Source organism: Grus americana, chromosome 11 (assembly GCF_028858705.1).
Source record: "Grus americana isolate bGruAme1 chromosome 11, bGruAme1.mat, whole genome shotgun sequence".
Lineage (NCBI taxonomy): Eukaryota > Metazoa > Chordata > Aves > Gruiformes > Gruidae > Grus > Grus americana.
In genome coordinates, this window is record NC_072862.1 from 20,396,292 (window position 1) to 20,422,882 (window position 26,591).

Consider the following 26,591-nt stretch of genomic DNA (forward strand, 5'->3'; position numbering starts at 1 on the left):
TCTCTTTGTTGGAAATGTTACTGATGGGCAGGGAGATACTAGGGGAGGGATTTACTCCTTGCAATAACAATTCAAGTATCTAAGAAAGATTTGGCATTTGAATTCTATTTATGCTATGAGCACGTTTGTAAATTACTGACAAACGAAGTGTTTCTGTCTCCCATATAATAGTTAATTTTTAACATTTAATTTAACATTCAAAAATTTTAGGTGTAAACTGTCAGTCTTCAAACTAAACTTTAGGTCCCTTATTTGGTATGACAGGTTTTTTTAGATAGAGAAAAGGCTTTCAGTTTTTTGCTAACGTATTTCAAGACTTCATTCTGCAGCTGAAAAAGATTGTGTAAAGGTTACATTACTCCCATGCCTTGCCTCTAATAATATTTCATTTTCTGTCCAGTCTCCCAATGTCTGTATTCCTGTGTGTACGGATTTTTTGCTTTTTTTTAGGTTTGATTTGTTTGTTTTTAATAGCAATATGGTGTCTAGCTTGGAAGATTGACCTTTCCTTTGAAATTAGATGCAAATATTCCTCAGGGTTTGGTGTTCTAAATAATGACAGAAATACCAACAGATCTATTATTTTTATGCGTAGGTGTTATAAATCTCTGTTTACTCTAGAGCCTGAATGTCATGCTTCAGTAGTCGAGTATGGCTTTTGGACTATGTTAAATTTCAAGTTAAGGTTCTTTTAATATTCACTCTCTTTTTATGCACGTGGGATATAGCCTAAAAACTAAATACCATTGGAACTGATGTGGAACTTAAGGCCTAAGTGACATCTGCTGTCATATAGAAATAATATTCACTCAAAATTTCCTGACTTCAGTTCTACTGCAGCCTAGTGCCGTGTGAGATTGCAGAGCCTCCTCTTCATGTCATCTTCTCAAAGGAACACTTTGTCGCATGCAATTATGCTGTGCATATTAAATCCTGGAGAAGTAATAACAGTTCCTTATTTAATATACAATAAGGTGAATTAATTGGTATTAAAGTGAATTTTATTACAAATCAATATCTGGTTTCCTACAGTTTTATTTTAGTTTTATTTTAGCATAATTATCAGGTAGAGACACATAATGAGAGTTAAATTTTGAAGCTTGTGTTTATTACCACATTTTTGCAGACAGTTTATCATTTTAAGCTCTCAAATCTCAATGATTTCCTCAGTGGAGGAACACATCTCATTTGGATTAGATAATAAAATTCTTTAATATAGCACCCAAGTTGACAAAGCCGACATAAGTTAATTTTATAGGACTTGCATACAAATTATAGTATTAAATATTCAGTGGTGTTATGGAAATTCTCTGATTGTTTCATTGCTTGTCACTCACGTAAACAGTTAACCCTCCCCTGCTTTTGTTGTACCCAGTCTTGTGTAACAGATCTGGAAGGAGAGGACTCTGGCTGTGCTCCCTGAATTGTGAGGGACCTTCTTTATTCTGTTTCCAGTCTGCTTTGAGGCTGCATTATTAATTCCACTTCCAGCCAACCTTACCAGTCATTTCTTTTACGAATTACTATTCAGAAGATGCTTTTTAAAGATCCCAGAATGTGTTGCTGATAGACAGATACACTGCATGGACTTGTTTCTGTCTATAAACACCCCTCATTCTTTGGCTGTAGGTACTTAACAGAGCTGAAATGACAGGCCAAGACAAGCAAACATTTTTACTTAATAGGGACTGCACAGCTGGGCCACAGGAACACTGAGGTCCACGAATGCTGCTGGATGGCTTTATTCTTCCTATTTACATGGATAATGCTAGATATAATGCTAATGTTCATTTCGTTAGAAGTATTTAAGCTTGACCTCTGATTTCACACTAGGTCTCAGTGATGCTGAAACAGGGTTGAACCGCCCCCAGTCCCAGTCTATATATTTCAGTCTTTGCTGTCTGCTATTAAATGTTGATATAGCTGGTTTTGTACTTGATGTGGTTGAAAAATAAAATGGAGGAGGAAAAAGTGAGTGGTAGGGAAAGGGTTAGGCTACTAAAGTAGACATTGCTGTTGAAGAAATGTATTTGAAGCCATAGCTTTGATTTGAGAGAATAAACCAGTTTGTTCCTTGCAGAAACGAGTGGGTGCGGCCTAATGAGGGATGGGATTTGATTAATGTCTATTTGCTGTATTGTTCTCTCGCCTTCAAGTATCTAATGAGTTACCCTTGGGACAGAGTAGCTCCACCCTTCTGACTTGGACAGAGGCAGTCTTATTCAGTATGCTGATACCTGCCTTCCTCTGGTGGTTGTTGGATTTTTCATGTGGAATGGGGGTTATTTCTTCTATGAATATGTTTTGCTGGATGCAATTCTGCAGAAGCTTCCAATATTCAGAATCTTACTTGAGTATTGAAATGCTTGGTTCAAAAAGCAACAATTTTTAACCCAGAGCATAGTGTGAAAGTATGTTCAAATATTAAGGTTAGCAAAGATGAAGTAATCTGTGTATGCAAGGGTATTTTTTACCCATTCTGCTGTTAAAACCTCTTCTTCTGCCAGTAATGCTGAACTAAGCGCCTGCTTCTGGCTCACTTGAGCTTGTACGATTGCTTATGGGGCCACACGGTGAATGAAGAACTGATCTGGGTTAAATACACCTTTATCAACAAACTATGTTTTTAATTCGGATCAATCCTCTGGCATGGTTTGCTATACAAACTGCAGGCTGTTGCACTGGACTATCGTAATCAGTGTAATGCTTTACTTCCTACAGAAAAAAATAAGACAAATATTTAAGTAATAAAAAAATTACTTTTCAAAAGTACATTAACAAGAAAAGATTGTGATTAGTAATGCAGATCAGTTGAATCAGACTAGGAAAATCATGGCTTAAAAACCAAATCAAACTCAGTTTCTATCTTCTCTATAATTCATGCCAGGTGTTTTTTTTAATTAAATACACCAAAACCTTTTGGTTAGTCACAATTTCTGTGTGTACACATATGCACATATTTAAGACTAGCGATAGGAATTGAGCATCTGAATTATTGTATCCTCAGAGCCAGTTAGAAAGTTACCTTATGTGAAAAATGCCTAGCCTACTTATAGCTTATGTTGGTACATTTGACTCCTTCCCTGTCAGATCTGTCAAATTCCATTTTTTTTTTTCCCCATGGCAATTCTAAATTAGACTGAAAGCATGTGGGACTGGATCTCCAAAATGCAGACCTGTACTGCAGCTTGTGGCTCATGAATCCTGCCAGATGAGAGGGGGCCACCAGGGCTCTCGGAGGGTTAAACTTGCCTAAAACGTGATTAAAGCTTTGCTTTTCTCCTTCTCTCCTACATACAATTTTTCAGAATCATTTGTTTCATCAATGTTTCATGACATCAATGCAAGTCTGTTGCTGAAATTTTTTGCTTTTTTCTTAGTGTGTTGATGCAATAAAACCAAGAAAAGTCTGTACCTTTCTTAACCATCACTTTGTTAGCTGTGATGCTTTTTCTTTTTCCCACTTTAAGTGAGATTCCCTTAAGACAAACAGTTTGGCATACCTGGGATGGAACACGTATACTCAATTACAAGCAATGTAGCTGCTTACCTTAGCTTCTGAAGAGGAATCTGTGATCTGAAACTCCCATCTGTATAAAAGTCAGGATCCTTGAATTCTCAGAGGTGATTGTGTTGTGCGTTGTTTGGGAAAAAAACCCCCAAACAACATAACCCCACCTCTTTTGATATCTCACAACGTGCTTGTTCTTCAAAGTCTCCAATTATTCTGACATGAAATGTATTAAACCAGGGCAGTGATCTCTAACATCATGTGCTGCTTTGTTAGGTTAAAGAAGGGGAACTTGAACAAAACTTTTGTTGGCTTTTCAGCTATATCAGCTACTTCAGAAGATACTGACCTGCAAGTGTCCTGCCTAATGTTAAAAGAAATTGCTGCTGTGTGTGAGTAACTGACTAAAGTTCTTGAGTGTCTCTTACAGGTGGTTTGTATTGGTTCAATGGCAGAATTGGAAGAGCTGTCTGGAGTGAAAGTCACTGATCTCCATCGAGAAAGGTTGGTCACAGAGACTGTTAACTAGTTATTAAAAATAGTTGAGCAGACATAAAAAATACTGGTTTTCTTTGCCCAAATCCTGGGAAACAGATTTAGGGAAAAATAGAGTAGTAGTAAGAGGACTTGTGATTAACATGTCTAAATTTTCCTTTCTTCTCTCTTGGAGAGTTAATACAAAGAAATCTCTATAATAGCTTAAAATTATAAAAATTGTCAAAGGAAATGCTGACCTCTTTGAAGAATCATTAAAATTAAAACCAAAACTCCTGTCATACCTAATGTGCAAACGTAACTTTAAATTTTTTGCTAATTCTTGTTTTTTCCTTGGAATTTGTCTATCTTTTTTCTTTCCCATAGTATTGATCACCTAACTATCCCTTCACGCTGTGGTAAGGGCTTACTACACCGGGTCTCTGAAGTTTTTGATTGCTGGTTTGAGAGTGGAAGCATGCCTTATGCACAAGTCCATTACCCATTTGAAAACAAAAAAGAACTTGAAGATGCTTTCCCTGCTGACTTCATTGCTGAAGGCATTGACCAAACCCGAGGATGGTAATTTTCTGCCACGTTATTATATGATGTTACTGCCCTGTGTCTAACGCTATTAAATCTGCATGATCCTTTAACGTTGTATAGATAAGTGTATGATTTCTTTTTCTTTTTTTTTTTCTTCAGTAAAAGGAAAGGTATTCTAAAGCTTGGTGACAAAAATTCAGCAGCTGAATTTTCATAGAACTTGACTTATGTACTAGAAACAGAACGGTAATTGAGTCAGTTGAAATGGAAGCCAGTGTTTTGAGGATTTCAAGCTGATGTATAGGCTAGTAATTTTTGGCCCCTACGTTAAATTTGAATTTGCAGTTTGAGAGTTGGGAAAAAACAAATTTAAGTCAAACCTTATGTTATTAAGATCTTATTTACAAAAATAAAATTTTCTAACTGTAAATGTCATCTGCTTATTTGATTCCTCTCTGGATAAATGCTTTTCCATCACAGATGAGAATTTTTCTCTCATCTCATATTTTCTCTGGGTAATGTTCTCATACATGCATACATATAGTTTTAGTTTTGCATTTTTAAATGTTTATTCTATATTTGAAGTTTGAGGTTGGCTGTGAAAACTGACAGATTTTTAAGATGAATTTCTCTGTTTTCTAGATTAGTACATTTGACTATGTACAAGTATAGAACTCTTCCATCCAGTAACTTGAGTTATTAGTGTTAAATGAACTCAATTCCTCTGGAGCATAGTTGGCACCTCCTTTGCCCACTCCTCTACTCCCCCAACAAACCAACCAACCCATCCAAAGCAAGCTGTAAGATGTGGGCTGTTGTGTGAGCAAGGCTTATAGATACTCTCAAAGCCAGGGGGCTTGAGCAAGGAAACATTTGAGGCACAATGCTAAATAAGAATAAGTTTTATGAGTATAATGAAAGGTGTCTTCACTTTGCAACCCCTTACTTGTGATGCAAAAAATTGTCTAGGTCCTTGAAACAGAAGTTACATTTGCAAGTTTGTCAGTTAGGGAGGGACCACTTAAGTCTCAGTAAAACATCGACTTCTCATGGCATATTAAATACTTTTTGATAAGAGTGATAAAATACTGATTCCTGTCTGAGTCTGACCTCTTAAGTGTATAGTGATTTTATTTTTTTTAATTTTTTTTTCCCCCTCCAAAGTAGTCTCTGTTAGGCCATCTGTTTCTGTTGATCTTTAATTTCGTGCTCTCCACAGTCGTATATCACAGCTTATTAGTCATGGTGCTTTTCAGTGTTAGTATTCAACTAAGTTCTGTTAAGTAGCGTGAAACCCAGCAGTTGAGGGATGTACTGATCTCACTTGCAGGTCATTATTTTGTGCTTGTTGCTCTTCAGGCAGTGTTGGGTCCAGTATATACAGTGAACCCTATGTTTCTTCATTTACTTTTTCTTTACTGTTACGTGTAACAGGTGGATACAGCACTGTTAATTTGACAAATGCTAATTTAGGAAATGTTAAATATAAAATGGAGTGTTATATACTGTATTATATTTTATATAATACCTATTTAATCTTGAAGAGAAGTGATAGGTTCTGTTTATCTGGGAGAAAAACTGCTTACTCTGCAGCACTTCTGCTTTGGGGACTGGGGGAGGCTAGTACAATATTAGAATTGTAGGGAATGGAGAACAGTAGCTTGAAAAATTGTAATACTAGTGATCCATGTATTAGTCTTTCTGCAACATTGTTCATTATGCCCATGAAAGGAGAATTAAAAACTTAGGTTTGCTTTTTCTTTATTTTTCTATCTGGAAAAAAAATAGAAGGTTTTGTGTGATGTGTGTTGCTGGTTTTTTGTTTTTAAGAAAAGAGACAAATGAAAGAACACATAATAAAGACATATAAATTGCATGCAAAAGGCATGGTCAGGAACTGCTTTTCTCCCTGTTACATTTTATAAAGATAAAAGGGCATTGATTGTAATTTAGAAACAAATGAAAACAAACGAAAAAAACTCTACAATGTAATCATTCTTACACTGTGCAAGGGAGATATTGAATTGTAAAACGTCAATAGAATTAAAAATCATTTGGGATTTTTATGTGGATACAAAATCTATTCCTGGTAGTAACAATTCCAGTAAAAATACAGGAGGAATGATAAATTTTAGATTTCAGCATCTAGCTGTTTGATACTGGGATGTCACAGTGGATTAGTATGTGTCACACACTTAATGCAGCATTTCTTTTAGTACTGTCCTTTGAAGCATGTGTGGGAGATGTGACAGATGATAAGTCTGATCTCATGCCTCCAATGAAGCTCTCTAGTGTCATTAAAGAATGCATTTGTAATTTTTACACAAGTTGGCTTTTTTATATTAATCTAAACTTGAGAGCTGCGCAACATCCACATCTGCTAAACTATTGTGTTTCCAGTAAAAAGTTACTTTTTTTTTTTAAACAGTAAATGTAACCTGTGTATTTCAGTTCGTTGATGTGGACCAATCTGCAAGTTGCTGCTGAAAGTGACTTCTTTCCCTTTACTTAGTAGGCTGAACCTAATCACATCACTAATTCAACTGGAGATTGATTCTGGAAAAATAACAAGAGCAGTCCAAGCTGATGCCAGCGGTGACTCCGTGGTCGTAGACGTACACCTGCTGTGCTTCGGTTTAAGCTCGCACACTTGTGTACTGTAAGCGATGTGCAAATGGAGACTTTCACATTACAATCTGGAGTAGATTGCTTTTTGGTTTTAACATCAGTATAAGAGTTACTGTAAGGCTTCACCATACCCTCACTCATCTGTTTGTGGGTGGAATATCAAAGCTCTTGACTCAATACACAATGCTTATACCTTTCCCGTGGTGCTTATGTCTGTTAATGAGCTGGTGCTTTGATAACAGCCAGTGTTCTGTGATTTGCAAAAGAGCACTTTTGTGAAAGAAGGAATTACGATGTGAGGCGGTGGGTTTTTGGTAAAAGGTAAAGCTGTCTCAGGCTGTTCTTAAGAAGGGTTCTCATTCTAAAACTCCTAGGCTTTTAGTTACCTCTTCCTAAGTCTTAGAAAAAATGAGGATATTTTGAAGAGAAGACACATAGATCTTTCTGCCTGTATGACAGCGCTATATCATAATAGGCCTCAGTGAACAAGTTGGTGAGTTCCGAAGTGCTAAGAGCATAGTATGTGATTTTTGATTTGAAGCATTCTGTATAAAGTGTTAAGATTCAGAAGGAAGATTGGTTTTGTGTCAGGTCAGAGGCTGCAACTGAGGATTGGTAGACAGTGAAAGGCTCAGAAGGTGGGGGCTCGGGGGCTTCTGTTTGACTTGACAGAGAAGGGGAGAAAGTCAAGGGAGACAAGGGGAAAATTAACGTGACCAAGGCGATGAGCTAAGAGAGTGATCTTTTTGATTACTTTCTGCATGGATATGAGAAGGAGCTGAATTATATTTGTTAAGGCCAGAGGAAAAAATCTTAACAGTAGTTGGGTTGCAAGACTGGCAGTCTGGACAGGTTGGTAGGAAAGGCTCTATCTCTGATTGTATATAGCGAGGTGCAACAAGATTTATAGTCATGGTCAGAATGTGGTGGCCTCCAGGGAATTCACAGCTGATGGTTTTTGGCATGAATTTACCAGCAGTTGCTCAAGAAAGAAGAAAATAGGGAGGGAAAGTTTTCTCCCTTTTGGGGGGAGTGGAAGAGGAAGGAAGAAGAGCAAAGCAGTGAACTTCTGTCTCGAAGGGCTCTTTTTACTGTTGTTTTGGCTGGCAGCTATGTGTCTGCAAGGACATAACTAGAAGCAGACTGAGATTTGGTGAATGGAGGATGAAGCAGCAGAGATAAGTCGAAGTTGTCAGAAACAAATGTGTCTGTGGACAACATATTTCAAAAATAAGGTACAGAGAGACACTAAAATATTCAGAGTGAATGAGGTGAATTTTTTTTAAAGGATAATCTGAGAAAGAATGAGACGAGTTATGTCAGAATGGTGTGCAAACCAGTGGATCATAGGATCTCAGACAGCCTTGTAACTGTCATCAACTAAGCTACCTGGTTGCTGAGGCTCATCGGGTTTGACAATGCAAATAATGTACTGTTTGTGAGAAGTTCACAGATGTATTTTTTCAGTGCCCACGATCTGTCTGTGCAATTTTCCTAATACAAACAGTAATGAAATCTCTTCTAGTTGGTTCTGCTTTGTTCTTTTTAAGTGCACCTGCCTTTATATGAGAATTTGTGACCAGTTTGCAGAAAGTGATGGGAGTTTGTCAGTGAGGCACCTTCATACTAAGTACTAAAGGACAACTGCGGTGTTTGTAATGAACTGTCAGTCATGTAGGCTCAAGGTGTCAATCATCTGAGTAAACGTTCAGATGTTTGTGCATAGGGGTTTTCTTAAGAAGGTTAAAAATGAAAACAAGGATTTTGAGTCTATGTGTTTGTGTGCAGGTGGAGGAGCATTGGTTAAAATTCATGGAATTGCAATGCAATTTAATAAAGAGAATTTGTCCTGCAGTGTGAATTGAGGTAATCTTGAGAGTTAAAAGCCTATCAGAGAGATAAGCATCAGAGCTGTCATGTAAGCCACTTAATAAATGCAGTAATGCACGCAGCAGCCTTGCAGAGCTTTGGACACTCAACTGTTGGAATAATGCTTTTGCAATTATAGGCAGCTTCTTGATAAAAGCTGCTTTGGAATACACAGACAGACCTTTTTTCTTTTTTCTTATTTATAAACTAAAGTATTTCTCCATTAAATCTTCATGCAAATGCATAGTTCTGAGACATAACCTCCTATGCCTGATTCTAAATCAATTAGCTATTGTATAATCATCTGCTGTTTTAAGGTTGCTAAGCAATTGTCAGTGTGATACTCACTTCTAACCAGGAAAAGTGTGGCCCACCCTCCAGTTATTTTCTTAAAGATAATTACCAGCAGTGCAGTTACAGAAGCTCATAGATACCTCCTTTGGTGAAGGTCTTGACTCTCGAGTATGAAATTATCACATCATCTTGCACCTCCACTTAATTTCTCTGATGTAATCATATATTGACATATTGAACAATAGGTGACTGTCCTTGCTCCAACACTAATTTCTTAAGTGTCCTAGATAGTTCATAGTGTTATTGTAAACACATCAAACGGAGGCGGGGGGAACCCTGTCGTGCCTGTATTTTCTAGTGATGGCTCATTTAACCAGCTAAGTTTTGTTTGGAAGGAGGTTCTGCTCACTTTAGCTAACTTGCTTTTATGCTCTCAGCGGTAAATGTTCTGTTGTCTGCTAGGTTGAAGAACACATACACAGAAAAAACCCCATACCAGTAGTGCCTACCACGTTTGTTCCTGACTGATCGAGTGTTCAGAGGTTTACAGTGAGTAAATAGGGAGCTTGTTCAGGAACAGAATTCCCTTTTCTGTATTAAAGGGGAAAACGCTACAATTTTCTTCTTCATGATCTTCCTGATGCTTACTCTGACAATTTTTCAATCTTCTTGGACAGCTGATCAAACAGCATGATATGTTACAGAGAGGAAAAAGGTCTACTTACAGTAAGCTCATCCTCTGAGCCTTTGCCACATAAATGTTCCATGTACTTAAATTTTAACTTTGCTAGAGTAAAACACCATAATGAAAAATTTCTGTTGTAGTGAAGGACATGCAGACTTCACCTTGCTGTATTTAGAAAGTCATGTTTATGTTGTCTCTTTCAGGTTCTACACTTTGTTGGTGCTGTCCACAGCTCTTTTTGGAAGGCCTCCTTTCAAGAACGTAATTGTGAATGGCCTCGTTCTTGCCAGGTTGGTATGTCAGTCAGTTCTTTCCTGAACAGATTTTTAGTCAGAGTATTTCAGATAAGTCCCTGCAAATTGTAAATTAATTCTGAAAGGGACGTTGGAGCTGTTAAGACTTGGCGGGGAGGTACCAGTGTTGCGGAAGGTAAGAGGCACCTGAGAGTGTGAGGTTTATATACCCCGGCTGTCTGTTGCACTTGGTTCTTTCTGGTGGATTGAGTCCTTCCTAGAGAGAGAGAAAATGAGTAACAAGTCAGAAGAGGAAATAAGTGATACCTGCTATGCAGTGTAAAGGAGATTGTAACTGCAGCTTTAGATGTAATTTTAAATAAGTTACATTTGTTTCCCTTTATTTTCAAATCTAGCTTTGCCAGTGGGCTAGAGGAATTGATTCAAAGCAAGTGCATCTTCCCTCAGTTTTTCTGGGAAAGACAGATTTTTCTGCTTGAATTTGTAACTTGGGAGCCTCTTGGGTTGTTTTGGGGTTTTTTTCTAGTTGCTCTTGTGGATTCAACAGTCAAACTGAAATGATGTGCTACTATGTAATTACATCTGTGCTACCAAGAACATAGAAGGATGGAAAAATTAAGCTGGATTTGAAGGGCCTCGGCGGGTTTTTTTTCCACATATTACAAGAACTCTGGGAATTTACGCTTACATTCTGATATTTTTCTAGTGATGGCCAGAAAATGAGCAAAAGGAAGAAGAATTATCCTGATCCAATGAGTATTGTAAACAGTTACGGAGCTGATGCACTGAGGTAGGATTTCTTTAATTAATGTATCATCTGATATGTTAGCTGTCTGATCATAACAGACTTGTACCAGGAGGGCTGCTTATGAGTCTTTGACAATTAGCAGTAGGAAGAAAGTTAATTTTAGAAACTTCCAGACCACTATGGCAGCCAAATAGCTGAAAGAGTGGATGACTCAAAAGAACTGGTAATAGTTACAGTGCCTGGACTTTCTATACCCTTGTCTTATCTCCCTCAAGGCTGGTAACAACCAAAGCTGATGTGCTGACTGGAGGCCTTTTGTCAGAAAATGTGTGTCCAGTTTGTACAGAATGCTTCCACTTGAGCTGACAGTGCCTGCTAATGCAGCTGATCATCTGAGTTGACACAGTGAAAATTTGAATAAAATCTTTGAGAACAATACTATTAGTTTACTGTTAAATCATTATTTTAGGGAAGGATTACTGTATCATGCACAGAACTGGTTATTTGTTGCTTATACTGTATGTTTTCTAAAGAGAAAGCATTTCTTTTTTGTTGATGTAAGTATACAGTGTGTACTAATAGTGTGATGAAACCAGAAAAGCAAAATGGAGCAGCCTAATGTGTGTATATAAATTGTCTTGGTCAAACAGAGATTAAACACAGTTCAAGTGTTTCATTAAAATTATACAGATGTATAAACATAATTATGCAGTCGCCTGGCACTTTGGTTAGACGCACTAACTACATGCATGAAGTGGTACCTTGAGATAAAGCTACAATGAAGACATTTTAATAACTGAGTACACCACTTATGAATTTCTCAAGAGCCCTGTAATTCTTGCTTTATATAAGAAAACTTTATACTATAACACACATTGTATGTTACAACTATACATGGTAATGACTGGGCTGAATGAAAGGTTAGTGTACTGCGGTTCTTTATTTGAGAAAGGTGGTTGTTGCTTGTTCTAGGTAATTTTAAAAACCATGCAAAGTTCCTTATTGTTTCAAGCTTTAGTATTCAAAAGACCTAGTAAATTATCTTCTCATGTTTACAGTGGAGAGTTGGGTGGATTTCTTAAATTTGATCAAGATTGTTCTTTACAAATAATCAAAGTGTATAAGCAGCATATCAGTGAATTAGTAGCTGAAACAGTATGAGTGAGAAGGGTTGGAGTTACTCATATTGGAAATTTTTAAATTGCAGGTGATGTTTCAGTTGCAATAATCTGCATTTTTTTATAAAACAAAACCAAAAATCTCCAAACAGAAGTTGCACTTCCATTATTCATGGTTTTTTATTTCTAAAAAGCTAATTCATTTTTCTGCCTCTGTACTCATTCTTTAATGTCACATTTATTTATACATACACCCACATAGAGAGTGAAAAGCATTGCAGTCTAGGTTCGTTTATGGAAGGAGCTCTGCGATTGAGTTGTCTCTGCTTATTCACTGAAGCGCTTGATGGGTTCTGTTTATAGAAAAAGCTACAACTGAGTTTTTTCCTTGGCACTGTTTCCCTGCAGAGTTACTTTAGCTTTTGCAGAACATATATGTGTTTTTAACTACAGCTTTGAAGCATTCTCAGCAGTAGCTTGATAAATAGATCAGCAGAAAATATATGTGTAACTTGTTTAAGTGAATGTGAAATTGAATGGAAAGGGCAAACAGAAGAAATAAAAGCACAGTAAATTTAACAACCCAACTTCAGATTCCCTGAAACTTGAATCCTGTGTGAAATCTGTAAAAATTGTAAAAACCAGTTAAACTTACTTCAATATTCTGAAGACCTATGACTTGGGTTGGATAGGTGTCAAAGTTGAAGTATGTCAGAAGGAGAATTTGCAGGTCATAATATTTATAAGCCCTTTGCTTTCATGTATCCCGAGGTAAGAACTGCTGTTAGAAGTGATGTGTTACATTCCTCTCTCAATCTGTTCTTAAAATGCAGAAGAAATAACATAATGCCACAGACTACTGTTCTAGAGAGATGAAAAGGAGGTAACTTTACTGATTCTCATGAATTGTTGGAAAACTTGTTCCTCAAGGCATGCCAGTATTATCATCTTATTTTCTGCTTAATGGGTAATATCACTAGGTGTAACTAAATTGATAGAACTCTTCCTTTATTGGGTGCCTTGCTTCTCTTTCTATATAATAGGTGTAAGTCTCTTTGCATTGGAGTAATTCAGGAAATTAGTATTCTTTTAACATTTACATATTGTAAGGCAGTGTAGGGCTGCTAGGATAAAAAACAAAACAAAACCCCCCCCCAAACAACCATAGCCTTGGAGAGCTACATTTTCTTTAATTTCTCATCCTAAGAGCTATTTTAAGATGACTTCTCATAGATTCTGCAGCAAGTGCTGCTGAGGTGGGTGCAAAGGAGCAATTTAGTGGATCCTTTACAGTTCTGGTTAGTTTGCATTGCTGCCTCCTCAGGAGGAAAACGGTGGAGGCGATATGAAGTGATCATTGTTCTAGGTAAGTCCCAAACCGGTAAAAGACCCGGAGTATCCCAGCGTACATTAGGGCCAGACTAGTTCTCATATTTGGGGCAAAGCTATGTTCGACTTCTGAAATAAGTAATGAGTAATAAGCACAGAAATAATTGTGATGGGAGGTTTGGTTTAAATATATATTTATAAATTTTAGTTTCATTTAAGGGCTTACTAGTTCATTATCATGCTTAATTGTTCTGTACTTTTGTAAATCTATAATTTGAATTCAGATATCATGTTTAAAAATACTTTTTGTTTTTTCTTTTTTTTTTCTTCAACACAGTACTGTAAATGCCCATTTCTTTGCTGCATTACTGTCTGTTTACTCTGGCAGCTCTATTTTTATGCATTCATTTTTATGCAAGAAGCCCTCTCCTGAAGAATTTATGGTCTGGTATTCTTGAATGTGCTGTGTCAAACCCCATTAAGATTTTAAAACCTCCTAAAGGAAGTGCCTGTAAAGATATATTAGTTTAGAATCATGATTTTAAAAGTTAATAAAATGTGAGAAAATGAGTTAACAAATGTCTATTGAGAAATGCCACAATCTTTACAATAAAAAAAGTTTGTTTTTCGTATTTGGAAAATTAATGCATCTAAATCGAGTTTGTAATCAAGTTTTTTGATACCTGAGTAAGACTTGTTTTCTTTTTGAGTTAACTTGATAGATACCAGTTTGTCTCTGTAGACAGAACATTTGTTTAGGGAATAAGATGGAATAAAGTATAAAGATTATTTTTGTGTGAACTCACAGCCAGCAAGGAAGCTGGGAGACATGTCTTCCTCTCTGAAATGAGGAACTGCTAGCTTGAGAGAGACTGACCTGAAGAGGATCTCCCTGGACAGGGTGGATTTCATGTGTAGATGAACCCCCTTGGCTGAGGCAGGCATGATTCTTTGAGGGGCTGCTCCTCATATAAGTAGTCAGCATCACCTGAATCCTCTGCTTGGCTCTTTCAGAGCCGTTTCTGGAGATGAGGCACACTTGTATTTGTAGGAGGTACATCCTTTGTCCTCTTCTTGGGCTATTTTTTTTGAAAACGTTAATTTCTTCTCTTTTACTCCGATTTGCCTGCTTTGCCTTACTCCTTACTCCTATGTTTGCAATGGACCCAAAGCTTTTTATAACTGAGGAAATGAACTAGACTGAGTAGAAAGGTACTGTATCATTGTTAAAGAATTCAAAATATTCCCGAAATAATAGGTACTGTTTTAAAGATGAACACCGATTCCATGTATCCACTGCTTGTTTTATACTGTGATAGCATCTGAGTGTGTGTTATCACTTCAATTAACTTCTAGAGTAAAGAAGAAAATTTAAATTTAATTCAAATTCCATATGCAGTAGCATAAAAATAATCACTAGGAAGTAAAGTGTCGTATGTTCGATATGTTACATGCTTACAATACTGTTCTCCGTAGAGTTCTTAGTGTGAAACTGCTTCCTTGGGTATCTTTCTTTTGCTGTGCAGCTCTCTAGGGTTTACTGTATGCAGGTTTAAGCTTTTAAGTATTGTGTTCTTATTTTGCAGGTTATATCTGATCAATTCTCCTGTGGTAAGAGCAGAAAATCTGAGATTTAAGGAGGAAGGAGTAAGGGATATACTGAAGGATGTCTTCCTGCCCTGGTACAATGCATATCGCTTTCTTGTTCAGAATGTGCAGATCCTGCAACATAAGGTACAGATCTCTTGAGTATGGAAAAGCAAAGTGGAAGGGCTTTGTGTGTTTTCCACTGTTAGAGCGAATTTGCATTGTAGAGAAGTTTAGGTTGCAAGGAACCTCTGGTGGTCACCTGTTCAGTGCAAGGTTGACTTCAAAGTTAGATCAGGCTGTGTATGCTTGCTGTTAATTTTGACGTTACTTGCTGTTTGTACCCTCTCGTATAAAACTGATCACCTTGCATCTTTCTCTTCTTGACCAAGCCTCTCCTTATAGAGAAAGGAGGAGTGGAAGGTACGGACTGTCAAGATACAAGAGCTGTCATTTCTCAGATTAGGGTGCTCTCGATTCCCTTTTATTTGAGATAAATGCTATTGCATTCATACTCCTGAAATTAGAGGACAAGATAGGGACTTTGAGTTTGCAGGGTTAACACATACTAAGCAATTATCTGCTCCTAGTCACCTTGCTGGGAACACCAGTTAAAAACCAGGTACCACATGCACTTGAGGGAACCCTTCTGAAACGTCCTTGCTAAGCCTTGTTGGCTTTCTAGTAATTGTCGTATCGGTGTTTGCGTAGTAGTGTGGAGGCAGTAGCTACTACTAATACTGCCTTGAGTGCTGCTGCTGCTTTTTCTTTGCTGTTACCCCACCTCATGTAGCCAGACATGGTTATTTCACAGGAAGGGTGCTGTCGGAGGGTGGCATCTGGAGTGCAAGTTTCTCTGCACTGAGAACATTCCTGAATAGCATTTAACACAAATAGAACTGTAAATAAGTAATGAAAAGAAAGTTATTTTCAGTAGTGTCTGCTATGACAATTTCTTGAGCTAACTCATTTAGTGTAACTTTAATTATGAATCTACATAAAAACATTTAACTTGGGAATACTTGATACTGAATACATTAGCCATGGCAAAAAGATTGCCTTCTGTAACATGACAGTTAATTCTTTTAGAAGTTGAATTTAAATACAGCTTAGAAAAAAAATGAAGAAATGAAATGGAAAGTAAATAATCTGCAATAATGCTTTAGACTTGTAGGTTACACTTGAAGTCTGCTAAAAAGTTCTGGGTGAGTGACATGAGTTTCTACATTTTCAGAATGAAAGCAAGATTAAAATTTCTTTCTTATGGTAATTTTTCATTTAAATTGAAGATTTTATGTGTATCTTATATAGCTTCTGTTGAAACCAATTTTAATCTTTCAGCTAAGATTAACGATAGAAGGTTACCACTTGTTAGCGCAGATTTTTATGGGAGAGTGGGAACTAAGCAAAAAAAGTTCAAACCTTACACTACGCGTGAAATTACAGTAGCAGCCTAATTGCTTTGGAGAGCTGCCATTTGAAGCAATAAAGGCAGCTGACTTCAATAAATAGTACAGTAAATAGCTGACTTAAATAAATGGTTTTATCTTTTTAACAACCCCTTTTGGGAAGAAAGTCTGGTAACTTCAGATCCTAATATTTAACGAATCTTTTCTCAGCATCCCTAGACAGCATTCATCAGACAAACTTACACATTGCTCCCAAAATACATTTCAGTTTTTTTCTGTTTGACCTTTGAATTATCTAAAGTGTGCTTTGCAGCTTTTTGCTATGATCCCATTAAATCTTGCAAGATCAGCCAAATCAGGGATGGAACACCCCAGTGGAAAATCCAGGTGCTTAAGCAGATAGTTTTGGTAATTCAGCAGATGTAATTTTTCTTTCTAAATAGGTAGTGAAACCATTCCTATGCACCATATTAGGTAAAAGAATGTTCTATTGGATGCGATAGTGCTTAAATTAGATTTCATACGTAGGCTTAAACAACTTGTTCCTAGTATTCTGCCTCCTGCAAGAGAGAAACCACAGTCCTAGTGCCCTGGATGAAGTCTAATAATAATTTTATGCTTACTGTGATTACCACAATAATTGTAGTAGGTTAAATGATCACTGACCTCACACTAGGATTACTGCACTTTGGGGTGTGCAGATGCATTTCTTTCCTAAGAATCTTCTCCTTTGTACTTACGTAAGGGATGCATAGTTACTGGGTTGAATAATCCAAACAGATTTTTTCATCTGGACTCTGAGGGATGGGAAAGTCCAAACCAGATGTTAAATACTGTTTGTAAATCTGAAAAAAATAAGCAATCCCTCTGTTTTCAACCAGTTGTAAGAACATTCTTACATGGAGAAGAGTCAGACTGTAGGCACTAACAAGTGTGCTTGCTTGTGGTCTTGCAGTGCCCTGCAGAATCAGCGAAGTGTGGTGAAATTTTTCAGATGGGTGTAAACATCAGTAATCTGGAAAGCAAGGAAATGCATTCTTTGCATGTTGGATGCCTAAAAATTCCACCTCTTTTTTTTTCATTTGGGGTTGTTACCTTCTCCTGTGTTTTAATCTGTTGAAATTGACACATGCTTTTAAAAAACAATGCTATTGTTTATACACCCTTTCTCCAAATAGAATTCATCTTCATAGTACATTTCTTGTAAATGCTTCAGATCCTCCTAGATGAGAGTTAGGTAAAATCAGGAGTTCCACCCTGTGTGTGGAAGCTATGACTTACACTGCAAACAGGGAAAGAACGGCTGCATACCGCCATGTGCTGTACTATTTTTGTCTGTTTTAGCAGACCCAAATAGCTGGCCTTCTTTGTAGTTGAAGGTATGGTGTGGTGAAATCAAGAGCAGTGGGAGGCAGGTTCTCCTTAGCTATTTCTCCTACGTGTTTCTGGAATTTAATGTTTCCTCTTAGGAAACCAGTGTAACACAGTAAAGGTGACAGGTAGTTCGATATAGAGGTTTGAATATATACCCTTATGACCTGAAAATGTGTTTTGTGTTTTTTATGTTGATGATAGGATGAGGGAAGAGAATTCCTTTACAATGAGAACACAGTTAAGGAGAGCAATAACATCATGGATAAATGGATTCTTTCTTTCACCCAATCACTCATTCAGTTCTTCAAAGCTGAAATGGCAGGTATGCACATGTTTGGTTGGGTGTGTGTACGGGTGTTCAATTTATGATTAGAGAACTGGCCATTTAATCCAGAGATTTCCAGATTCCACATGAGACTTAGAGTTCAGAAAAAAGGAAGGAAATATTTGACCAGCTACCATAATACATGGAATGCTGTTTTCATGGGTGTTAATATGGATTTTGCTATGCGTGTTCATGAGACTTCAAAAAGTGATGAGGCATTTTTTGTCATGGCTAATACTATGAGCTCAGTGATGTAGCTTGTTGCTGTAACAATGTCTTCTACAGTGCTCGGAGCAATTAATATTATAATAGTAACTGAAAGACAGCCATGAAAAGGAAGCCAAATAGAATTTGGAGAAGCTGTAAAAAAAAAAAAAAAAAAAAAAAAAAAAGGGCAGTGCTCTTGTCACTGAATAAAAAAATCGAGAGTTACACGAGCATGAGGAATAAATTTTGTCCTGCATGGTTCCATGGAGAGGCTTTCTTTGTAATCATATTGGGAGTGTGTGCAGCAGGACGGAATAGCATTAGGATATTGCGTAGCTATTGAAAGATGCTCTCCTGGTTTTTCTTCCTGCATGTTGTCTCTTTCATTATTCCATACCTCTGTATGCTAACGTTATGTTAAGACAATATTAACTGCAAAGAGAAGGTGCTGCAAGAGGCCCCTGAAGTAGTTAGTCTGATTCAGTAAACTTACAAATTTGCAAGTAAAGTCACAGTGGGATTTGAAGAGGTTTTGGTGCCTTTAGGGGCACTAGAAACCTTGATATTGGAAAGAAGGTGGTGTTTACCATTGTAGGCCCTGTTTCGGAATAAGCAAACACCACCCCTATGCCAGTTATCTTAAGTTGCCCTTGGAAGAATTTTTAGAAGCCTTCCGCAGGTGTGCTTAAGCTTGGGGAAAGAAGGTATTAGTGGGATAATAGATAATGAGGAGGCAGCTAAATGCCTGAGCTTATGAGGACACAGGACAGTCCTCTGGTTCAGTCATCTCTTGTATTTCCCCCTCTTAGACTGGCATGATGTTCACTCTCAACAAGACCAGTAAGATGAGTTTATCTTGCTACAGTGGATAATGCAGGTCATTTTGGTAATAACAATATTCAGGTGAGGTCATCTAAGAACACTTCATTAAAGGAAAAGGGAATCCTCAAGCTACCAAACCCAGGAATATGATAAAAGCTGTCTGTTGTTGATGAAAATATGGCTTCTTTCTAGAAGTTTTATCCTTGAAATTTGGTGGTGGTGTGTGTTGAGTTTCATGTGTTGCCAAATGGAAATATGCAGAGCCTATGCAAGTTTACATGCTGCATGTAGAGAGGAAAATATTTTGAGGGACAGTGGAAAATTAATTTGTGAATGTGTACCTGGGATCTTGGATTAGTGCACAGTTTAAACAGAAATAATATTTGCAGGAAGATGATCATAGGGGTGAAAACTTGAATTCTCTGCTCTGGATTTCTAAGAGGAAGATGGAACTAATAAAATAAAATATCAGCTGACATCTTTACAAAGCAAGAGAACCTTTGAAGCAGGAGAAGAAAATTCCTGTTGGAAAATGACAATGTAAAGACTATCAAGACTAGTATTGATATTAAATGCTATTGTTTTGCATTAGATGAAGATAACGTGCTCATCAAATCAGTGACACATCTCACTTGGATGTGATTAATAAAGATGATTTTTCAGTTTATTTTTCTGCATAAAGTCTGAATTCAGTCAGATAAATAATGAGATGCAGTAAATTTGTGTACTGTGATATGATACTCTGCTAATCCTTTCTAAAAATTAGGTTTGGATTTTTTTAAAAAAGATTTCCTGCTTCATATGACTTGAAGTAGGAAAAATGTCAGGAAGAGGCAAGGGAAGATTATAATGGTGACTGATAACCTCTAGTGCTGGGTAAAGGAGATAAATACATATGCTTCATTTTAGAAGCTAAGATTTTGAAAATAATAACAACAATGAAAAAAATAACCAAACTTAGAAGCTATTGTAGATGTAGTGTGATGTGAGCAAAAATAAATGATTGCATTCACTAACTAATACCATACAAATCTGTTACCTGCAAAGATGCATTAAAAATGTGTTGTCTCTTCCATGTCTAAAACATAGCAGAGGTGGTAGTGCTGAGGGAATGTTTGAGCACTGTCTGTCAAAGAAATGGCCCAGTCTGCACTGTAACGTGCTGTTCCTGCAACCATGGGCGTGATCGTGTGTAAGGACATACAGGCTTGAAACTCTAAGTGGCAAGGAGACACCGCTAACCAGAAAAATGTTGCAATTGAGCTTAGCTTCTTTCATTTAATCAAGTGTATTTTATAGTGGAGCTAAATTTTACACTGATTGCCTGCCTCTAGAAAAATGCTTCCATTAAGTAAAACTTATGTTAATTCTGCCCCAATTTCTACTAGTAGCTTGAATAGCCAGCAGTATTTCAGCCTAAATGGAGTTCCTGCCAGTTTAGTATTGACCTCCCTTGAATAGACTGAGGCTGGGAAGGGGAGTGTACCTGTGCACGCTCCAGCTTTGGGATGCTGTAGAGAGCCTAGAAAAACTTCAGAAAGGTTTAACAAACCCTCTGCTAATCCTGGCTTGGAGAGAGCTTTTGGCTTCGTAGAACATCTGCAATTAGAGAAAGGGAGACAACAAGTATCAGAAAGCAGTGTCATTTCAATTATTCATGGAAAATTGGCAAAAATTAGCTGTATTGGAACAATACACATTTGTATTTGTAAGAGGGTTTTTGCTGTTTGTATTATTTCTGGTTTATTAGGTGCCCAAAACTGGAGCTGTAAACGTGCTGTCTTCAGAAGTGCTGCAGGTTAGGTAGATGTGTCCCAGTATCCTCTTCAGGACCAGCTGGTGTAGCTAACTTAGCTTTGCTTTGATAATAACATACTTATCCAAATGAATTATTAGCTATTGAATAGTACTGTAGTTTGTCCATTAAACCTCATCTTTTATGATGGAAACTTTGGGGATTTGGGCCCTTTGATAAATAGGGCAAGGAGTAAGATATTGGGAAGATATTATGGAATGTAACAGGACAAGCAATCCTTTGTGTTTTAAGGGAGGTTAAAATTCCATATCTGAAACCAGTAAGTGTTGTTATGCGTTTTTTCTGCTTAGAAGTGCCCACTACAAGAAATCATTTTAGAAAACAGCTTTTCTCATGATGACCGAAATGGAAAGAAGTGTGTGTGTGTGTGGCTGTGGTTCGATGTACATGCATGCCTTTTTCTTGAGTCATGAAAAAGTAAGATTTCACAATTTGGTTTATGAACTGGGATTACAGCTATTGAGGGGAGAAATGCATGTTTCCAGGCTAACTCGAATCTCTTGTTAAAGATATACTATCCCTGAACAGTGGGGGGTTTTGAGGGTTTTTGATTGGTTTTAATCAGTTTCCTAACTAGATAATGCTTAGCTAGAAGAGAGCTGGGAATTTTTTAGGAATACAAATTCCCACGTAAATATCTTCCCCACCATGGCATGAATCTTCTGAGCATTTCCTTTTTAGGTTTAAATACCAGTACTCTGCCTCTTAAAAACACTTCTATTTTAGACAATGCAATGAAAAGTGTAGTGAAGCTTTTAAAGCAAAGATCCATTTTATTCCATAGCTGCTTGATTAATGAAACTGATGCAGAATAGAGATCAAAAAGCTCTTTGCTTTTAGAGAAGCTATATACATTTTTTTCCTTGGAAAAGTGAGTTCTATTTAAGGTCCATTCCCAACCCCCAATATTCTGGCAAACAACTGAAATTTGTTTTCCCAGTTGCATAGTGATGCTCATGATGACCTTCTTTTTCATGTTGGCAGTCCTCCATGCTTTTAAGTTACACAGAACTTGAAAATACAGCTATGTTTATCTTCTTACCTCGTCAGGCTTGCTGTTACTTTACCACATTCTCTTAGCCTACTGTGTTATTTAGAAAAAGAATAAAAAATTGCAAGTAATTCAGGGAGAATTGATTTAAATAGGTGTCTCATTTTAAATCTGGCAAACAAAAAAGAAAATGTTGGCAGTAATTGATAATAAAATTTTATTGTATGATTCTACAATAATTTCTGTTAAACTTCTAGTGACTTGGCTGTATTTACAGCATGTGCAAATCTAGGATTTGCCAAATCCTTTGTGATTAATAGTCTCTTAGCCACTATCCTCTTTACGAGTCAGATAAAAGCATAAGGCTTCCATAATGCGTGTAGGATTAGGGGAACAATTTGGTGGTAGATGTGTTTTGTCTTGAAGCATGAGAATGGATGACATGTGCAACTTCAAAATAGGGTTTTAACATAATAGTATGTCTAATCACTTTTTTGATCTTGCTAACATACGTGCTTCTGCTCAAGTTTTATGTTTAACACCAGAGCTACAACCGACAATGTGTTTCTTTAAGTGTGGAGCTCGATGCAGAGGGCAGATCTTAACTACAGTAAACATTTTTCCTTCTAGCTTACAGGCTGTACACTGTAGTCCCTCGATTAGTGAAGTTTGTTGATATTCTGACCAACTGGTATGTTAGAATGAATCGCAGAAGACTAAAGGTAGGCATCTACTTCTGCAATCTTGTACTGTGAACAAATTCCTAGTGGTCTACGTTAATTTAATCCATAGCAGCTTCATGGCGTTACACAAGATCTCTATGCTGTGCTTTAAATATGATCAACTTGTACCTGATAGTGGGAAGGAGAATTTAATGGCATTTTTTCCTCTCCCCTTTGCTTTTAAGAGGAAAACCAAAGAAACAAAATGTTCAGTAACTCAGTGTCACTTGCTGGATGGGATTGAGCAAAATGAATACAGTTTGGAAAACCAGTTTTTTGCATTAACGCAGGAAATATTTGATGTTTATTGAAGTGCGCTTACTGATACTGAAATTGCAGTTGTTTGTTTTTCTTGGTGAATTCTTCAAATAGGGTGAGAATGGGACTGAAGACTGCATTATGGCCTTGGAAACCTTGTTTAGTGTTTTGTTCTCCATGTGCAGACTTATGGTAAGGGAATTACAGCCCACTATAACTATTTGACGTTTTTAATGTAGTTAATATAAGAGCATGCATGTTTGTGCCTAAGCTGACCGTGTAGAAACTGGGAGTACAGAGACTGAACACATGGCAAGAAAAAACATATTGCTACTGATTTGTGTACCACAGTTCATTTTCCACCTCCCCCTTTTATTTGCTTCTCTGACCCATGGTACTATAAAGAATGCAAATATCACCTGACTGATGAAGAGACATTAGGATTTCTTATCTGATGCCCAAAAGTAACATTTAAGTAACAGGAAGGAGGTGAAGAAGTAGTAGCGACTTCATAATTTATTTCAGTCTGCATTTTGAATAACATCACAGTTCTGCATTGAAGACACTGTGTAAGCATTGTTTTTGCTGAACCGTCCTTATGTAATTCATACGTCTTACTGATTCAAAGTGTACAAACCATAAAAAAAAAAAAACAAAAATGATTGAATGCAACATTACAGGCACCATATACTCCATTTATCACTGAGCTGATGTACCAGAATCTGAAGACGCTTATTGACCCGACCTCAGTTCAGGAAAAGAATACTGAGAGCATCCACTACCTCATGCTTCCCCAAGTGAGGTAAGAGACAGCTGCTATGTGGGTTTTGGTTTGATTGAGTTTGTTGTGTGTTTTGTTTTTTCTTTCCACAGAACAGTGCTTCTTCACTTACTTGTGTTTAAAACTGTTTTGCATAACAGGAAAACAAGCTGCTTTAATAATGTGAATATTCCTTTGCCTCAGGAAGAATTTTAGGATGATAGTTAACGTGTTATTTCCTATAAGCAAAAAATGTTTAAGTTTTGATTAAACTCTGATTAATTAATCTTTTTGCTGTAGGAGAACATTTCACTAGCAATACACTTCACACCCCACTCTCAAAGTTAGTTGGGAATTTTCTTTTCCCTCCACATTTAGCCAGTAGACTTGTACTAGATTAAAGGATTGTACATAGGAAGGAAAATAATTAGGAAAAAAAATGTTTCCTGCTTATGGTGAGCAAGGAATATCCTTTTTACTTTTCAAAACGTGTGCTGACTAGAAGCTATAATGCCTATGAAGGGCCCAAAAGGATTATAAAACTTCCTTGTAGGCTGTACAGTTGCAAGAATGTGTGCATCTTCCCATCTCTAGGCCTTTCTTAGTGAATGCTGATGCCAGGTCCCATGTGGATTAGAATTATTGTTTTGTGTGGACCACATATGGAGCCAGCAGAGTGAATTCTTTTGTCTTCAGATCAAGAATTTAGACCATTGTCCAGAGTTTGCCACTTCCTTGTAAGAGGATACATCATATGAGAGCCAGCTTTCCAGACAGACCATTGCTTTGGGTGAGGTTTTGTGTCAGTGCCAGTGTGTCTCAGAAAGGTTTGGGTCCACGGTGGTTGTGGTGGACATATGCTTTGGGTTATCCGTAGTATCAACTCATCCCAGGTAGAACTTGACAGCTGAAGTGGTTTCGGTTTGGTTTTGGTTTTTTTGTCCAGCCAAGGCAGACACTAGTATTACGGCAATCAGTTGCTCATTAGTGCCTTGGTGCTCCGTTAGTGAATTAGTTAGTACCTGCACTACAGCCTGCTGTTGGTCACCAAATAGAAACAAACTTTCCTTTTGCATTGCAGCTCAGTTTGAAAACCCTCAAGGACAAGGGACCTGACCTTGATAAATTACATGCCAGTTTAAAAATTTAAACCTTCAAGTAATGTTGTTTCTTTTATGGATACTATATCCTTTGAGGAAGGTGTATGTTCTTTCTGATGGCTTTAATAATGAGAGTTACTGCAAGAAGGAGTTTGAGATTGACATAATGATGGTGCTGATTTTCTGTTCCCTGGGAAAGTGCTGTAAAGAATATGTAATCAAAGAATGCAAAACTCATCAGTGAGCTATCAGAACTAGTTTTGAGCTCCTGTAGAACAGAGCAATGGAAGGATAGTGAGCTATTTGCAGGAACTCAGTTGAGGCATGGGCTTAGCATGAGCGTTTAAAAGTGGCTTAGTCACTTTTTATTCCTGTTAGTGTTAACTGACTTGCTGCTGCATCCTGCAAACATATGATGCGAGTGGCTTGCAGAGCTTTCCTCTTTTGTCTTGTACTTTGTTTGGATTTTTGTCTGCTACTAGTTTGTGTAATTCACTGGATCCCCTATGTATTAATTGTTCCCTTTGTCAGATAAAAAGAGATATTTTCAGAACTCAATTATTGTTGAAGTTTTAGAGTTTCACCTTGAGTTGCTAAGCACATCACTGCATTTTTCTTTGACCGTTTTTCTGATGACTGCATAAGGACAATACTGTCAGTTAATAATAAGAGACATTTTTGGGTGCAGTTACTAGAAAATACTACTTCAACAATATGATGGGTATGTACAGATAAAGCTAAGGGACTTGACCACTTTCACAGCTGAACTTGATTCAATACCTGTGTTACAAACCCCGCTGAGGTATTACTTGGTTACTTAGTGTCTGAACATACTTGGTTGCATTAAATTTTGTGGATGTGTATGCCATGTATGAAGACTAATCTCGTTTTGTGGCTCCACAGTGTCATTAAGTAATGGCAAGTAATATTCAAATACTGCCACATTATACTATATGAACCTTTCTGGGAGCAAAATTTTCTATTTTACAATTTACATGTTTCTAAGGTTTTTTTGGAGGACCATCCAAGAGACTGGCTTTTGGAAGAAGAAAAGCTTCAAAATTGGTAGTAACATCTTAACCAATGCTGTAGTGCAGAACATGGGGATATTTCAGCTTTAAGTTTTACTTCACCAGTTCTGGTTTTTTGAACAATCCTTATGGGATGCATGGCTTTCATCCCAGTACTTTTGCTACTTACGTTACAGCAAGCAACTGTTCATTTTATTCACAGCTGTCCTTTGAACCAGTATCTCTGGTCTTAATATGACACTTGTGCAGTTTTAAAGGAGCTGCTTAATTTATGCAGCTACTCAAGGAATCAAGAAAACCACATTCTCAGAACTGTTGGCTGTTAGTACATTTGAAAGAAAATGTGAATGTCAGCTTACTCAAAACCAAAAACTCCCGCAAAACAAAAAAATGCCACCCGAACCTAAAGAAAAGCCAAAAAACCCACCACCAAACCCCAGCCCTGCCTTGCCTCAAAATGGGAGGGTGTTAAAATGATGAAACCAGGAAAGATGACAAGAGTGTCTAAAACGTCAAGTTAAAATATCTAGAATTCCTGGAAAAGATTGTAAGTTGAGATTCCAATGAGTTGGTTGCATTATAGGTATTTCATTGCCATTACAAGTATCCTACTTATAATATCTTTTTGCATCTTCTTACGATATTATTAAGCAAATCTTACTTTTTATTGGGTATTAATAGAATAGGTAGTATGATTCAATCCGTCATCTCCATCTTGTGAGAGGTGCTAACA

General features: G+C 37.2%; 1 protein-coding gene across 3 annotated transcripts in view; it reads left to right on the forward strand.

The window, feature by feature from the left end:
* The window catches only part of IARS1 (isoleucyl-tRNA synthetase 1), a 109,042-nt gene that overhangs the window by 55,627 nt on the left and 26,824 nt on the right, over positions 1–26,591 (forward strand). For all 3 annotated transcript variants that reach the window (XM_054837960.1, XM_054837959.1, XM_054837961.1), the window contains 9 exons: positions 3,942–4,015; positions 4,373–4,567; positions 10,211–10,297; positions 10,968–11,051; positions 15,043–15,190; positions 18,028–18,148; positions 22,618–22,709; positions 23,082–23,159; positions 23,648–23,769. In XM_054837960.1, coding sequence (XP_054693935.1) covers positions 3,942–4,015; positions 4,373–4,567; positions 10,211–10,297; positions 10,968–11,051; positions 15,043–15,190; positions 18,028–18,148; positions 22,618–22,709; positions 23,082–23,159; positions 23,648–23,769 — 1,001 coding nt within the window. The remainder of the gene's footprint in view (positions 1–3,941; positions 4,016–4,372; positions 4,568–10,210; positions 10,298–10,967; positions 11,052–15,042; positions 15,191–18,027; positions 18,149–22,617; positions 22,710–23,081; positions 23,160–23,647; positions 23,770–26,591) is intronic.